We start from the raw sequence: 15,394 nt of genomic DNA, 5'->3' as shown, positions 1-15,394 counted from the left end.
ACACACACACACACACACACACACACACACACACACACACACACAAGAGGGCAAAAAGCAATCACCTGAGGCAGAAGCGTTAACGAACAACCTCGGGCAAAGAAAGACCCTTCCTCACGTGAGTTGACGCAAGGATGGACTTCGAGAGCTGGAGCGAGGGAAGGATGGAGAGCAGATGAAGAGGGGCACACTGGGGGGGAAGAAAGATGGTAGGGGGTGCATGGAGTAGAGGGAAGAAGAAAGGGGAAAGGAGAGAGGTGGAGAGAAGATAGAGAAGGAAGGACGGAGGTGTTGCACGAGGTAAGAAGATTCGGAGTGCATTCAGTAGAGAGAGAAAGAAAAAGAAAAAAAAGGAAGAGGCAGAAAACAGATAGAGAAGGAAGGACTAAAGGGTTGCAGAAGCTATAGAAAGATGGTTCAGAATGCATTTAACAGAGGGAGAAAGAAAAAGGGCAAAGTAGAAAAGGGAGAGAGCAGATGAAGAAGGAATTACTAAGGGGTTACATGACGTACAGAAAAATGGCGATAGAGGAAGAGGAGGAGGAGGAGGAGTAGAGTGAGGAATAAAGGGGAAAGAAAGAAGAGGAAGGCGGAGGGAGTGTCAGAGGTCTTGATGGTATTATGGCCAGTGCGGCGGCGGGGGAAGAATGCCAAGGAGCGGTGGTCACGTCTCTTCATGGCGAGGAAACTGCGGCAGGAGGGAGGGGGGGTGAAAGAGGAAGGGGGAGGGAGGCTACGTCAGCAGTGGAGACGCGAGGGACAGCTGGGGAGGAGAGAGAAAGGGTGGAGGGAGGCTAATCTAAGGGGAGGAAAGTTCGTAAAGAGATGAAATACTAAAGGATTGGTTAGCTGGGGAAAGAAGAAACGGAGAGAAGAGAGGAGAGGAAAAGAAGGGGAGGAAAAGCGGTTAGAGGGAAACAGACATGCAGATAAGGTTAGTGAATGGAGGAGATACTGAAGGAATGGCAGGCTGGGGAGAAAGGGATGCTGTAGAGAAGATGGCGATGGGAGATGATAGGATTGGCTATATAAAAGACGAAAAGAAAATGAGAAGAGGAGAAGAAGAAGGAGAAGACGAAGGAGAAGGGGAGGAGGATTAGAAGAAGGAAAAAGTATAGAGAGAATGGACGTAAGGGGAAAGAGAAGAGAATGAGAAGAGAAAAAAACAAAACAAAGAAGAGGAGAAGTTGAGTTGAGGAGAGGAGAAGAACGAGAAGAAGAAGAAGGGCGAGGAGAAGTAGGAGCAAGAAAAAGTATATATAGAGAAGAGGAGAGGAGAATGAAAGGGGAAAGAGAAGAGAATGAGAGAAGAGAAAAAAGAGCAAAGAAGAGGAGGGGTTAAGTGGAAGGAAAATCTGGAAGGGGAAAGAGAGAGAGTAAACCAGAGGGGGGGGGGGCGAAAAAAGAGAAGGGGAGGAGGAGACACAGGAGAGAAAAAAAAAGTAGAGGAAAGAAGGCGGCGAGAAAAAAAAAAAGAGGAAGGCCACGAAGGGGATTAAACACTAAGGAAGAAAGAAAAAAATATTAAAAGAAAAGACGGAGGAGGAAAGTATGCAATGGAGGATTAGGGCGAAGAAAAATTGGGAGAGGTAAAGAGAAAAGAAAATGAAGAAAAGAAGATAAAGAAGAAAGAGGAGTGTAGGAAAGAAGAGAAAGAGGCGGGACAAAGCGGCTTCAGTAATAAGTGGCTAAAAGTGGAGATAGATAGATAGATAGATAGATAGATAGACGGATAAAGAGAGAGAGTATAAATATAAATATCCAACCTCATATTAAAACGAAAAATACAATATGAAATGAGGGAAAAGAGAAAATGAAAGAACAAATTTAAAGAAGACGCGAGGGGGAAAAGCCACACACACACACACACACACACACACACACACACACACACACACACACACACACACACACAACTGTCAAGGGCAAATCTAAATAAAATAAATACTTCAGCAATTACCGCTCATTTACATGCGATTTTTGGAGGGGATGGTGGTGGTGGTGGTGGTGGTGGTGGTGATGGTATTGTTGGAGGTAGAAAGAGTGGTGGTATTTGAAGTGTAGGTGATGATGGTGGTGATACTGGTGACTATGATGGTGATACTGGTGGTGGTGGTGATTTAATAGTGATGATGGTGGTGAGGGTGGTTAAGGAGAGGTAGTGAAGGTGGTGGTAGTCGTGGTAATAATGGTAACAGTAATGGTGAAAGGTGATGGTGATGATGGTGATGGTGGTGGTGGTGGTAGCAGAGGTATTGAAGATGGTGATGATGGTGGTGATGGTGGTGGTGATGACGGTGAACGTACGTATAAAAGAGATTTTGAATACCAAGTGTACCTAAGAGTATGTGGATTTGTGTACGTAAGTCCGTGGATTTTGGGAGCGAGTGTAAGTGTGTGTGCGCGTGGGTGGGTGTACGTATACATTGCGGGCAAATACGCACATACCACCATCCCTGAATGCAATTATGTGTGCGGGGCGACATTGCATTCACCGAGAGTCCGCGGAAAGTTAAAATTTCCGTGAATTTAAATGAGGCAAGTTACAGGGCTTTATGTGAGAGAGAGAGAGAGAGAGAGAGAGAGAGAGAGAGAGAGAGAGAGAGAGAGAGAGAGAGAGAGAGAGAGAGAGAGAGAGAGTAATACCCATAACAGTGACAACAAGACCAGTAGCGGGATAAAATAAAGAAGAAAAAAAACAGAAATGATAAGATACTCAAACGAAGAAAGAAAAAAAGGAAAACAAAACAAAATAAATGAGAAATCTTATTACAAACGGCTGGGAAATACACGAAAACAACAACAACAACGACAACAACGAGAAGAAACAGGAGTAGAAGTAAAAGAAGGAGTAGGAGAAGGATACGGTATAGGATATCAGCAGGACTATACCCACTTAGGAAGGAGCGAGGGAAAGGGGCGCGGAATGAGCGACGGAGGAGGCGTAAAGAGACCTGGCTGGCGGGCGGGGCTCATGAAGAAGGGGAGGCAGGGCGCGGCGGGCGGGGAGGGGCGCGAGGTGGTATGGACTCTGCTGATGGCGCCGGGGTGGAGGGAGGGCTATTGGGCTTAGTTTTATGGGTGAGGTGTTCTCTCTCTCTCTCTCTCTCTCTCTCTCTCTCTCTCTCTCTCTCTCTCTCTCTCTCTCTCTCAGCGGTAGTAGTAGTAGTAGTAGTAGTAGTAGTAGTAGTAGTAGTAGTAGTAGATAAAAGAAATTACCGACAAAATTTGCAGCACTTTCACCTCATTTTCAAATCCAAAAAAAAGTTGCACAAAATCCCCAAAATTAGGAACTTTATATAAATCAGTTACCAGCATTAATTAGTGTGTGTGTGTGTGTGTGTGTGTGTGTGTGTGTGTGTGTGTGTGTGTGTGTGTGCGCGTGCGGGTCGGAGCGCCGCTGATATATGGTGACTCGGAATGTGTTTTGGTGCGAAATTAAATGCACAGTAGTATATCCTTGAAAATTTGTGTGAGTGTGTGCGTGCGTGCTAGTGAATGTGTGTATACGTGCGTGCGTGTGCGTGCGTGTGTATGTGTGTGATCTAGTCCTTTTTTTTTTTTGTTTCATTAATGCAGTTCCCTTTGATGTTCCGTGGCTGGTTTGCAAGGCGAGGAGGTAAGCGGAGCAACACGAGACGAATTATGAAAAATAGAACTACTTTGCATCAACTCGGGACGCTAAATTGGTCTTTAACGAGGTATTGGTCATTAGTCGGGGCGGAAGTTAGCGAAGTGGGGCGAGGGGATGAAAGTTCTCGAGAGGAGGTCAGAGTGTGTGTGGCTGTGTGCGTGTGTGTGTGTGTGTGTGTGTGTGTGTGTGTGTGTGTGTGTGTGTATGACAGGCAGACAGGCGTAAAACATTATGGACACAAAGAAAAAAAAAGAAAAGATTAAAGATGTGACGAGGCTTCCACAATAACATCTCGCTGGAAAAATTCACCCGAAAGACTGATTTACAAAAACAACCTCCTCGTTAACTTTCCCCAGCGCGGTTCACTACACTTCAACCTCCACTTCATTCAGTCACTCTTCTTTTTTCTCTCTCTGTTTTCCTCTCCTCTTCTCACCCTCCACTTCCTTCACTCCACCCTTCTTCTTTTCTCTCTTTGTTTTCCTCTCCTCTTCCCCTCCCACTTCCTTCATCTACCCCCTTCTTCTTTTCTCTCTTTGTTTTCCTCTCCTCTTCTCACCCTCCACTTCCTTCACTCCACCCTTCTTCTTTTCTCTCTTTGTTTTTGTCTCCTCTTCCTCTCCCACTTCCTTCATCTACCCCTTCTTTTTCTCTCTATTTTCCTCTCCTCTCCCCATCTCACTTCACCCTCCACTTCCTTCACCCACCCTTCTTCATTTTTCTCTCTTTTCCTCTCCTCTCCCTCTCCCACTTCATCCTCCACTTCCTTCACCCACCCTTCTTCTTTCTCTATTTTCCTCTTCTTTCCCACCTCCCACTTCACAGCCGGTCAAATTCCCCTCACTCACCCTCTCTCTCTCATTTTCTTTCCTTTACTGTAGTTTCCCCTCTTCTCTTCCCTTCCACTCCACCCTCCAGTTACTTCCACGAACCCTCCTTTGTTTTCCTTTCTCTTTTTCTCCTCCTTCTCTCCTCTTATCACCTCATCCTCCTAATACTTCCACGAATCCTCCCTTGTTTTCCTCTCTTTCCTCTATTCTCCTTTACTCTTCCCCGTCCACTTCATCATCCAATTTCCTTCACTCACCCCTCCTCGTTTTCCTCTGCTCTATTTTCCTCCCCTCTCCCCCTCTATAGTTTCCTCTCTTTCCTCCCTCTTCCAATTCTTACCCTTCTTCAAAAGCGTTCGCAAAAGGGGGAAAAAGGAACAGGAAGGGAAGAGGTAAGGAGGAAGAGGAAGAGGAGGAGGAGGAAGAGGAAGAAGAGGTTACTGTCAGCGTGAAGTGTGCAGCGTCCAGAGCCTAACGACCTAACGACCCTCAGTAGTTAATTGACCAAAGGCCCACGACGATAAGGTGTTCATTTGGAGTTTCTCTCTCTCTCTCTCTCTCTCTCTCTCTCTCTCTCTCTCTCTCTCTCTCTCTCTCTCTCTCTCTCTCTCTCTCTCTCTCTCTCTCTCTCTCTCTCTCTCTCTCTCTCTCTCTCTCTCTCTCTCTCTCTCTCTCTCTCGTTATTTTCTCTATTCCTCAGGTTATTTACTCTCCTCTTATTCCTCCTACTTCTTAATTCCACTTTCTTTTCTCCTTTTCTTCCTTTTTTTATTTTCTTTCACTCTTTCACGATTCCCTTTCTCTTTTTGTTATCCTGATTCCTCTTCTCCTTTCTCGCTGTTCCTTTCTATTCTTCTTTTTTTCTTTTTCAACAGTTTCCTTCCTTTCTTTAAATCTATCCATCCATCTCTCTCTCTCACACACGCACACACACACACACACACACACACACACACACACACACACACACACACACAACGGCCCTCCCTGCCTGCCTCTAATCACGTACCAAACACACACACACAGAACCTAATTAGCCGCATTATCGCGCACATTATCATAGTGGGATTATGGAGGGTTTTTATTTTTCACTCCGGAAGTATAAATAAAATGGGCTGGCGTGATCTAATTAACTTCATTATGGGACGCCGTCGCTCTCTCTCTCTTTTTTTTTTTTGGTTCATTAATATTTTGCTTCATACCTCGGCCGAGAATAATTATAATGTGCCGTGCAGTTTATTATTTTATATTATATCACGGTGAAATATTATGCTGTGTGTGTGTGTGTGTGTGTGTGTGTGTGTGTGTGTGTGTAAGATAGATGATTAGAAGATATATCAATAAAAAATAAAAGATAGATTAATTAAGAATGATATGAGTAGAAGATAAAATAGATAGAAGATAGAAGAAGAAGTAGAAGAAGAAGAAGAAAAAGAAGTAGAAGTGGATGAGGAAGAAGAAAAAAGAAAGAAGAAGAAGAAGAAAAGAAAAGAAAAAGAAGAAGAAAAACAGAGGTCAGTCAAGAGCTTTCAAAAACAAGAGAAGTGGGTGACGCGGACCACAAAAAAGAAAGCCAGAGAGAGAGAGAGAGAGAGAGAGAGACAGACGAGGGCGCTGAGTGGCCATCCCCATCACCCCGCCTTTCATCTCGTTACCCTCGTCGCCAGAGCCATCAGGGGCGCAGCGGGGGGCGTGGGAGGTAGCCTTATTACCCGCCGGGGGCCTTCACGACACCCGCAAGACACCTACACACCTCCTCGACTCCCATACACCGGTCCAGGCCCTCCATCCGTCCCCCGTCCCTTCCCAGCCCCGCCGGTAACTCTGAGGCGAAGTACTTTAGCGCCCAGCCTCGGAATAGCCGTCACCAGAGGGCGTTGAGCGGTGATTTCGAGGGAGGGGCTAGATTTTACGAGGCCAGTGAGAGAGGGAGGGGAAGAAAGAGGGGGAGGGAGAGAGAAAGAGGGAAGGAGAGAGAGAGGCTGAGAGAGGGAGGGAGGGAGAACAAGAGTGTGTGAGTGGTGGTGGTGGTGGTGGTAGGCAGTAATGATGCAATGAGATGAAAAAGAAGAAAAAAAGATGAAAAAGAAGAAAAAAGGATTAATAATAAGATGATGAACAAGAGGAAGAAGAACAGAGAAGGAAGAAAGAAAGTAAAAGATGACGATGATGATGATGATGATGATGAAGAGGAGGAAGTGAATGACAGAATAACACAAAGACTTAAAGAAAACTAAAGAAACACAAACAAAAACAAACAAACAAACAAACATTCCTCCAACTCCTCTTTCCCAAATTATCTCCTTTCAATTGATGATGATGATGAAAACAAACAAACAAACAAACATTCCTCCAACTCCTCTTTCCCAAATTATCTCCTTTCAATTCCTTTTACGATGTTTTCCTCCCATCATTCTCCTTTTTCTCTCCCCTCCTTTTTTTCCCTTTTTTGTCCTTTCCTTCCCGTACTTTCTTCCTTCCTTCCCTCACTTTCTCCTAATCCAATTCCTCTTCTCTTTTTTTATCCTTCCTTCATCCCTCTTTTTTTCGCTTCCTTTCTCTTTTTTTATCCTGTCTCTTCCTTTTTCCTTCGTTCTCTTTCCCTCCCTTTCTTCTATTACATCTTCTTTTTTCTTCCCTCATTTTCTCCTAATCCCTTTCCTCTCCTCTCTTCTATTCTTCCTTCATGTCCTTTCTTTTACTTCCTTTCTCTTTTTTCTTATCCTGTCTCTCGTTTTCCTTCCTTCTCCTTTCCTTCCTTTCATCTTTTATATCTCCTTTCTCTTCACTTTCATTATAATCGCTTTCCATTTTTCCTTCATCCATTTTTTTTACTTCCTTTTTTTATCCTGTCTCTCCTTTTTCCTCCCTCCTCCTTCCCTCCCTTTCATCTTTCACATCTCCTTTCTCTTCACCTCTATCTGGCCTTCCTCTTATTCCCTCCTATTCTTGTTACTTTCATTCCCTTTCTGTCTCTTTTCATCTTTCCTTTTTTCATTTCTTCTTTTCTCCTCTTCTGCAACTTTCCTCCCTCCTATTCTGCCCCTCCATTTTTTCCCCCTCTCTCTACAACTTCTTTCCTTCCTCCATGTCTCCCTCCATCCCTCCCTCCCCAAACCCCCACGTAAAGAACTTTTCCTCCTTTCTCGACGAGCCAATTATTAAGTTAAGAAACTCATTATCAACTCAATGCGATGAGCCCAGTTAGCGGGAGAGGCTGGCCGGCCTGAGCTTGACGTGGCTGCCCTCACTCCGGCTCTATCACGCTCCAGGCACGCTGAGGCTGATTATAACTGATGAATTGGGCTTGAAACGGTAACTGGGGTTGGGCTAGTTTGCTATTTTATGCTGGGGAGGGTTGATGCTGGGTTGGTTTGGGTAGGATTGGGTTAAACAGGCACTCAGATGGGACTGGACGCAGCTAAAAAGGACTAATCTTGGGCTAGAGCGGTCTGGTTTGTAGGACTTTTCTTAAACTGGGCTTGAGACGGTAACTCGGGTTGGGCTATTTTGCTATTTTATGCTGGGGAGGGTTGGTGCTGGGTTGGTTTGGGTAGGACTGGGTTAAACAGGCACTCAGATGGGACTGGACTTAGCTAAAAAGGGACTGATCTGGGGCTAAGGATTGGGTTAAACAGGCACTCAGATGGGACTGGACTAGCTAAGCAGGGACTGATCTGGGGCTAAGGATTGGGTTAAACAGGCACTCAGATGGGACTGGACTAGCTAAGCAGGGACTGATCTGGGGCTAAGGATTGGGCTAAACAGGCACTCAGATGGGACTGGACGCAGCTAAAAAGGGACTGATCTGGGGCTATGGATTGGGTTAAACAGACACTGAGATGGGACTGGACGCAGCTAAAAAGGGACTAACCATGGGCTAGAGTGGTGTGGTTTGAAGGACTTTTCTTAAACTGGATTGGGCTTGTCACGGATTCTACACTTGGTTAGTCTGACAGGGGACTGACACAAAGTATGCTGCAGTGAGGTCTAAGGGTACTGACTAAGCTTGGTCTCAGGGGTAACAGGACAAGACAAGACTCGTACAGTGAAGAACCAGGGAGCTAAAGGAACACTTACCCTAAAAAGCAAACTAATGACAGCGTATCTCCCGCTATCTAATATTTGGTTACCCTGTGAAGAAGCGACGGTAAAATACTATAGGACATGACTCGCACAGTGAAGACAAAAAGGTTAGAGCAACACTTACCCTCTATTAACCCCCCAAAACAAAACAACTAATGGAAGTGTATTTCCCACCATCTAAGATCTGGTTATCTAGCTGTGAGGAAGCGACGATTGAACACCAGGACAAGACCCGTACAGTGAAGAACCAGTGGATAGAGGAACACTTACCCTGGGCGGTGCTGGGCTGTAGGAGGAGCAGCAGCAGGAGACACGAAGCCAGCAGCGCCGATAATAGCGCCCTGGGGCTCCTCCCGACACACGCCATCTTGGGTCCTGCAACACAAAGACACAACACGGCTCAGCGAGGGAAACACAGCGGTGAGCCAACACTTGTAACACGGGAAAAGGGGAATGGAAATGCATGCACGTGAAACTGAGACCCCCAACGACTCCCGGCGCACAACAAACTTGGAAAACGGGTAAATAACACGGACACAGATTTTGCTTTCCCTTTTCCAGCCACACACACACACACACATACACACACACACACACCTGTATCGTTTTTCTGAGCAGTGTGTTCAGGTTGTTATGATAATTTTGTGTTGCTCTTCTTTGGCCTATGTATCTCCTTTGCCCAAACACACACACACACACACACACACACACACACATACACATACATACACACACACACACACACACACACACACACACACACACACACACACACACACACACACACACATGACGTGGATAAGGTAAAATGTGATATGTAAAATTTTGTTTCATTATATATATAAAACCAGACATTGTAGTTTGAAAGAAAAATGACATCAATGTGTGTGTTTTCCAGACAGCTAATTAGCACTGGAAACAGAAAGTCAGGTATTATTATTATTGTTTTTGTTTCATTTCGCGGCTCAGTGATAATAATGTTTTGCTTAGAAAGGAAAATCACAAAAAAAAGCTAATGTAAAAAAGAAGGAAATTATATTAGTGTGGAATAAAAATTAATAAAAAAAAAACACAATGTAAAATGCACGCAGAATATTTCAGTGCATTCTGTCTGTCTGTCTGTCTGCCTGTCTCTCTCTCTCTCTCTCTCTCTCTCTCTCTCTCTCTCTCTCTCTCTCTCTCTCTCTCTCTCTCTCTCTCTCTCTCTCTCTCTCTCTCTCTCTCTCTCTCTCTCTCTCTCTCTCTCTCTCTCTCTCTCTCTCTCTCTCGCCCCCCCCTCCCCCCATCAGCTGGCTTCTTCACCGTCACCAATCTCCCTACTTCTTCCTCCTCCTCCTCCTCCTCCTCCTCCTCCTCCTCCTCCTCCTCCTCCTCCTCCTCCTCCTCCCCTAATGCCCGCCTCGTCTAAGCCGTTACAGGCCTTTAACGATTTATTGATTATCACCGATTTGCTGAGATGTTTCCGCTCCATCACACACTGTATACACCGGGCCGGCTCCCACCTCCACCCCTCCTCCTCCTCCTCCTTCGTCTTCTTCTTCCTCCACCTCCTTCTCCTCTTTTTCCTTTTCTCTTTTAACTTATTTCTTCTTCTTTTTATTCTTTTCTTCGTCTTCTGCTTATCCTTCTTCGTCTTCTTTATTTAATTTCTTATTTATTATTGTTGTTGTTGTTATTATTATTATTATTATTGTTATTATTCGTCTTCTTCTTTTTTTCTTTCTATTCTTCTTTTTCTTCTTCTTCGTCTTCTTTACTTAATCTTTCGCTTCGTTTCCTTTTCTTATTACACTTATTCTGCTTCTTCTTTGACTTCCTTTTATATATTTTCATCCTCTTGGTAATTTTCTTTTTCTTCATATTCTTCTTCTCCTTCTTTTTTATTGTATTTTCATTCTATTCGTTCTTCTTCTTTTCTTCTTATTTTCGTCTCTTATTTATCTTTTCTTTGTATATATTCTCGTTTTAATTTTCTTCTACTTTTTTTCTTATTTTATTCATTTTTCTTCCTTCCCACGTCCTTTATTCATTTTCCTGTTTCCATATTTTTGTTTTCGTATTTACCTGCCTCGCGCTTTCATTTTCATCCTTCTCTCTCTCTCTCTCTCTCTCTCTCTCTCTCTCTCTCTCTCTCTCTCTCTCTCTCTCTCTCTCTCTCTCTCTCTCTCTCTCTCTCTCTCTCTCTCTCTCTCTCTCTCTCTCTCTCTCTCTCTCTCTCTCTCTCTCTCTCTCTCTCTCTCTCTCTCTCTCTCTCTCTCTCTCTCTCTCTCTCTCTCTCTCTCTCTCGTTTTCTCACTTCCCAGTTCCCTTCAGTCCATTCTCTGACCCCTTACAAGACTTGATGAAAACCATACGTACTAGGACTCTCTCTCTCTCTCTCTCTCTCTCTCTCTCTCTCTCTCTCTCTCTCTCTCTCTCTCTCTCTCTCTCTCTCTCTCTCTCTCTCTCTCTCTCTCTCTCTCTCTCTCTCTCTCTCTCTCTCTCTCTCTCTCTCTCTCTCCCCCTAATGGATGCCGTCACCCTGTCGTGATTCTAAACTAATCTTCCTTGCTCTCTCTCTCTCTCTCTCTCTCTCTCTCTCTCTCTCTCTCTCTCTCTCTCTCTCTCTCTCTCTCTCTCTCTCTCTCTCTCTCTCTCTCTCTCTCTCTCTCTCTCTCTCTCTCTCTCGACTCTCACGTCCCCCCTTTAATGCCTTCAGTATCTCGTTTGGTCTCCACAGAAATTGAGTGAGAGAGAATTCAATTAAGTGGCTTCGGTAAAGTATGATACTGCGATCGTGGGAGTCCATGATTGTGCATGCAAACACACACACACACACACACACACACACACACACACACACACACACACGATACTAACCATACACTCTGACTTCAATGTGTGTGTGTGTGTGTGTGTGTGTGTGTGTGTGTGTTCGTACCTTGTTAGAAGAGTATTACGGTCTTGAGGGTCATCATCGTCATCATCATCATCATTATTTTGTATTTTATTTTTTTCTTCTTCCACTTGAGCCCCTTATTGTCCTCATTATATCTCCTCCTCCTCTTCCTCCACCTGTGTTCCTTTTTCCTCTTCCTCTTCCTCTTCCTCTTCCTCGTCCTCCAAGTGTTCAATGTTTTCGTTTTATAAGTTTTGTCTTCTTTCCTCCCCTTCCTCTTTCTCCTTTCTTCTTCTTTTCTGCCTCTTTTTTATTTTTGTCTTCTCCCTTTTTATTCTATTCCTCTTTCTTTTCTTCCTTTTTCATCTTCTTCCTCCTCTTCCTTCTCACCCCTCCTCTTCTTTTTCATCCTTTCTATCTTCTTCGTTTTCTTACTCCTCCTCTTCTTTCTTTTCTTCTCTCTTCTCCTTCTCCTCTTCTTCCTTTTCTTCTTCCTTCTTTCTTTTCTCCCATTCCTCGTCTTTCTTTTCTCCTTCCTCAATCTTTCTCCTACCCTTCTTTCCTTTTCTTCCTGTCCCTCTTTTTCTTTCCTCTTCTACCCCTTCTCTTCTTTTACTTCCTGTCCATCATCTTCTTCCTTCTCCCACTCCTCTTCCTCTTCCTCTTGCGTCCGGCCATTAGCGTGCTTGTAATTACCTTTCTCTTCCTCTTCTATTTCCTCATATTCATTGTGCGCCTCGTTATCCTCCTCCTCCTCCTCCTCCTCCTCCTCCTCCTCTTTCACGCTATTAGTATCATTACCCTGTTTTTCTCCCTTCCTCTCCTCCTCCTCCTCCACCCTTTACCTTCCCTCCCATCCCCCCCTTGCCCACCATCCCTCATTATCTCTCTATTGCAACGTCACCCAAATCTTAATATTGAAGTCTCGAGTTTTGTTTCCTTTCCAGCGATGTTAGAAGGCGAGGGATTCCTGTCTGTTTGTATATGTGTGTGTGTGGGGGGAGTTGGGGGGTGGTGGTGGGGGAGGGGTAGGGTGGTGGTGGTGGGGGTAGGGGGAGGAGAATGTATGTGTTTATGTATGTATGTTTTTTTTTTGTGTGTGTGCGTGTGTCTCTTCACGTCCATGTATGTTCGTGTATGACGCACATAAATACATACATACCTAAGTGGCGTACACACAAACACACATCCGAGACTCGTCATCCATTTTTTTTTTTTTTTTGGTCACGTGGCAATACTGTTTTATCATTTTATATGCTTTTTCTTTTTGGTGCGCTTGTGTTTGTTTGTTTGTTTGCTTGCTTGTTTGTTTGAAATAGTATAACCACACACACACACACACACACACACACACACACACACACACACACACACACCTACACAGTGATTATCTATGTAATTAAATTTTTCCGAGTTGTCAACAGTGAAGAAAAAAATAAATGATGGCTGAAAAAAAAAAAAAATGTTGCCTTGACAAATAGAGGCGCCAGAAACGAACACCGGTCATTGCAGACAGACAGACGGCGGAATGGCTGACTAACTGACTATCTGACTTACTAACTACCCAATTGACTACTAACTGTCTTGCTTACTACTTGAACTAACTCACCAACCAACCAATTGTCAAAATTACTGAGAACCGAATTTACTAACCAACTATCTAACTTCCTGGCAATCTAGCTAATTACTAACCGTCTTGCTACTTACTCACTAACTTACTAAGCCACTAACTATCAAATTTACTGACTACTCACTTACCTAACCGAATATCTAACCTACTAACTACCTACCGACTTCTAACTGTCTGACTATTTCATTTCACTAACTCACTAATCCACTAACTATCAAATTTACTGACTACTCACTTAACTAACCGAATATCTAACCTACTAACTACCTACCGACTTCTAACTGTCTGACTACTTCATTTCACTAACTCACTAATCCACTATCAAAATTATTGACTACTCAATTTACTAACCAACTGTCTAACTTACTAACTACTTAGCCAACTACTAACGGTCTTGCTACTTAAACTCAGACTCACTAACTACTAATGTTTTACTGATAACTTAATGATGTGCATATGACCTTACTTACTAACATACTAACTTACTTCTCATTTCACTAACCAATTAACTATATGGCTTGCTAACTAAATTATTATCTGGTATATGAACTATCTCACTTACCAACTTATGCTCTCACTAATATAACAATTCATCAACTGACTCATATTTCTTAACTAACCATATTACTCATTCTTTTACTAACTTTCTCTCTAACCATTAAGATACATTTCGAAAAGCAGTTCCAGAATTTGTTGGCTTTATTTTCTTATTTATTTTTGTTTACTATTCCGAGGTCTGCATGAGGGGGGCAAACAAGTCTGGGAAAAACATGTTGTATTTTTCATTTATTTGTTCTATTTCTCGTTGGACTCCTTTTTTTCTTTGTTTACTGAAAAATCTAACTGCCAAGGGGAATGCGGAAGTATTTTTATTTGGTGTTGTTTCTGTTTTCCTCGCTTAACGCATTTCAATATGTCAACTTTTGCTTCTTCTTCTTCCTGGTATATTCTGTAGTTTCTCATTTCCAAGTGTATTGAAGTAGTTCGATTAGCGCCATATCTATTATTCTCTACATCACATCAGAGCAATTATTGAGATCTTCACGTATTTTCCCCTGCAGCCACTTTCTTCATTATTTTCTTAAGGTATTTGGAGTTTCCTTTGCCGTGTGCTAGTTTTTTTTTATGTTACTTTTGTTATTTGTTTTCAGCAAGGGAGACAGCTCAAGGGTATTAAACAAGACGCTAAAACAAAAAAGTCCGCTAGGTGTTGCTAAATCCACGTTAAAGTTGGGTTATATGAACGTAATATGTAGCGGAAACTCACTAGCTCACTCACTCACTCACTCACTCGCTCACTCACTCATTCACTCGCTCACTCACTCACTCATTCACTCGCTCACTCACTCACTCATTCACTCGCTCACTCACTCATTCACTCGCTCACTCACTCACTCATTCACTCGCTCACTCACGCACAAACTAACTTTTACATAAGGTAGATGGTATGAAGATTGGGGCATCATATTATATTTCATGAAAGACGCAATAGCTAGATAACTGTATTTTTTTTCTCTCATTTCACAGGGACACTCAATTAGCTCACCTTTCACCTTATCTTCTATGTTTCCCGTTAGTCAAGAGAGAGGGAGAGGGAGAGATAGCCTTCACCTTTCCTAATGTGGCGTCGATCGTAATTAATTTCCTCTGAAACATTAAAACCTACCTTCCTACTTTCCTTCCTTTTTTTTCTTTCTTTTCTTTTCGTTCAGTTTTATCCTTTCCCTTTTATTATACTCCTCTTCCTTTTCATCTGTTTCCTTCTCCTCCTACTCTTTTTTTCTTTTCTTCCTCTTCTTTCTTCTCCTACTCTTCATCCTTTTCTTCCTTCTCCTCCTACTCAGTCCTTTTTTTCTTTTCATTATCTTCCTCCCCCTACTTTTCTTCCCTTTCTTCTTTTTCCTTTTCTTTCTTCTCTTACTTTCTTTCTTTCTATCTTTCCTTCCTTCCTTCTCTCCCTCCTTCGTAATTTCTTCCCACAAGTGAGCATTGCATTAATCTTTTTCTTCATTTCGTCCATAAAAAAAATCTCTTCAAACACACCGAGGAGTAATAATTAACCTTCTCTCTCTTTCCTTCATACTTATTTTTTCAACCTCAATCTTTTCATTTTTTCTGAGGAACATTACAAACTCATTTTCGGGGCGTATCCATTTCTTGAAGCAGGTACAATTTTCTCCGATTACTTCATTTAACTCTAAGATACTTTTCAACAGCACCGCCTCCTCTTCATCCATTCTCTCTTCTTCGCTTTGCTTTCCTCACTCCCTCGATCCCTACGTTACTTTTCTTCCCATTCTCAGCGTTCTATTCCTACTTGGGGCAATCCAGTTCTC

The 15,394-nt window shown here is 43.2% G+C and overlaps 1 protein-coding gene across 8 annotated transcripts in view; it reads right to left on the bottom strand.

Annotated features, from left to right (window-relative positions):
* The window catches only part of LOC127004201 (Ig-like and fibronectin type-III domain-containing protein 1), a 289,306-nt gene that overhangs the window by 116,339 nt on the left and 157,573 nt on the right, over nucleotides 1-15,394 (bottom strand). For all 8 annotated transcript variants that reach the window (XM_050871723.1, XM_050871717.1, XM_050871715.1 and 5 more), the window contains one exon: nucleotides 8,821-8,925. In XM_050871723.1, the coding sequence (XP_050727680.1) occupies nucleotides 8,821-8,917 (97 nt within the window). In that variant the 5' untranslated portion in view covers nucleotides 8,918-8,925. The remainder of the gene's footprint in view (nucleotides 1-8,820; nucleotides 8,926-15,394) is intronic.

This window comes from Eriocheir sinensis, chromosome 27 (assembly GCF_024679095.1).
Source record: "Eriocheir sinensis breed Jianghai 21 chromosome 27, ASM2467909v1, whole genome shotgun sequence".
In the NCBI taxonomy this organism is placed as follows: domain Eukaryota; kingdom Metazoa; phylum Arthropoda; class Malacostraca; order Decapoda; family Varunidae; genus Eriocheir; species Eriocheir sinensis.
The sequence above is the reverse complement of the archived record's forward strand: the minus strand, read 5'-3'. Positions and strand labels throughout refer to the sequence as shown.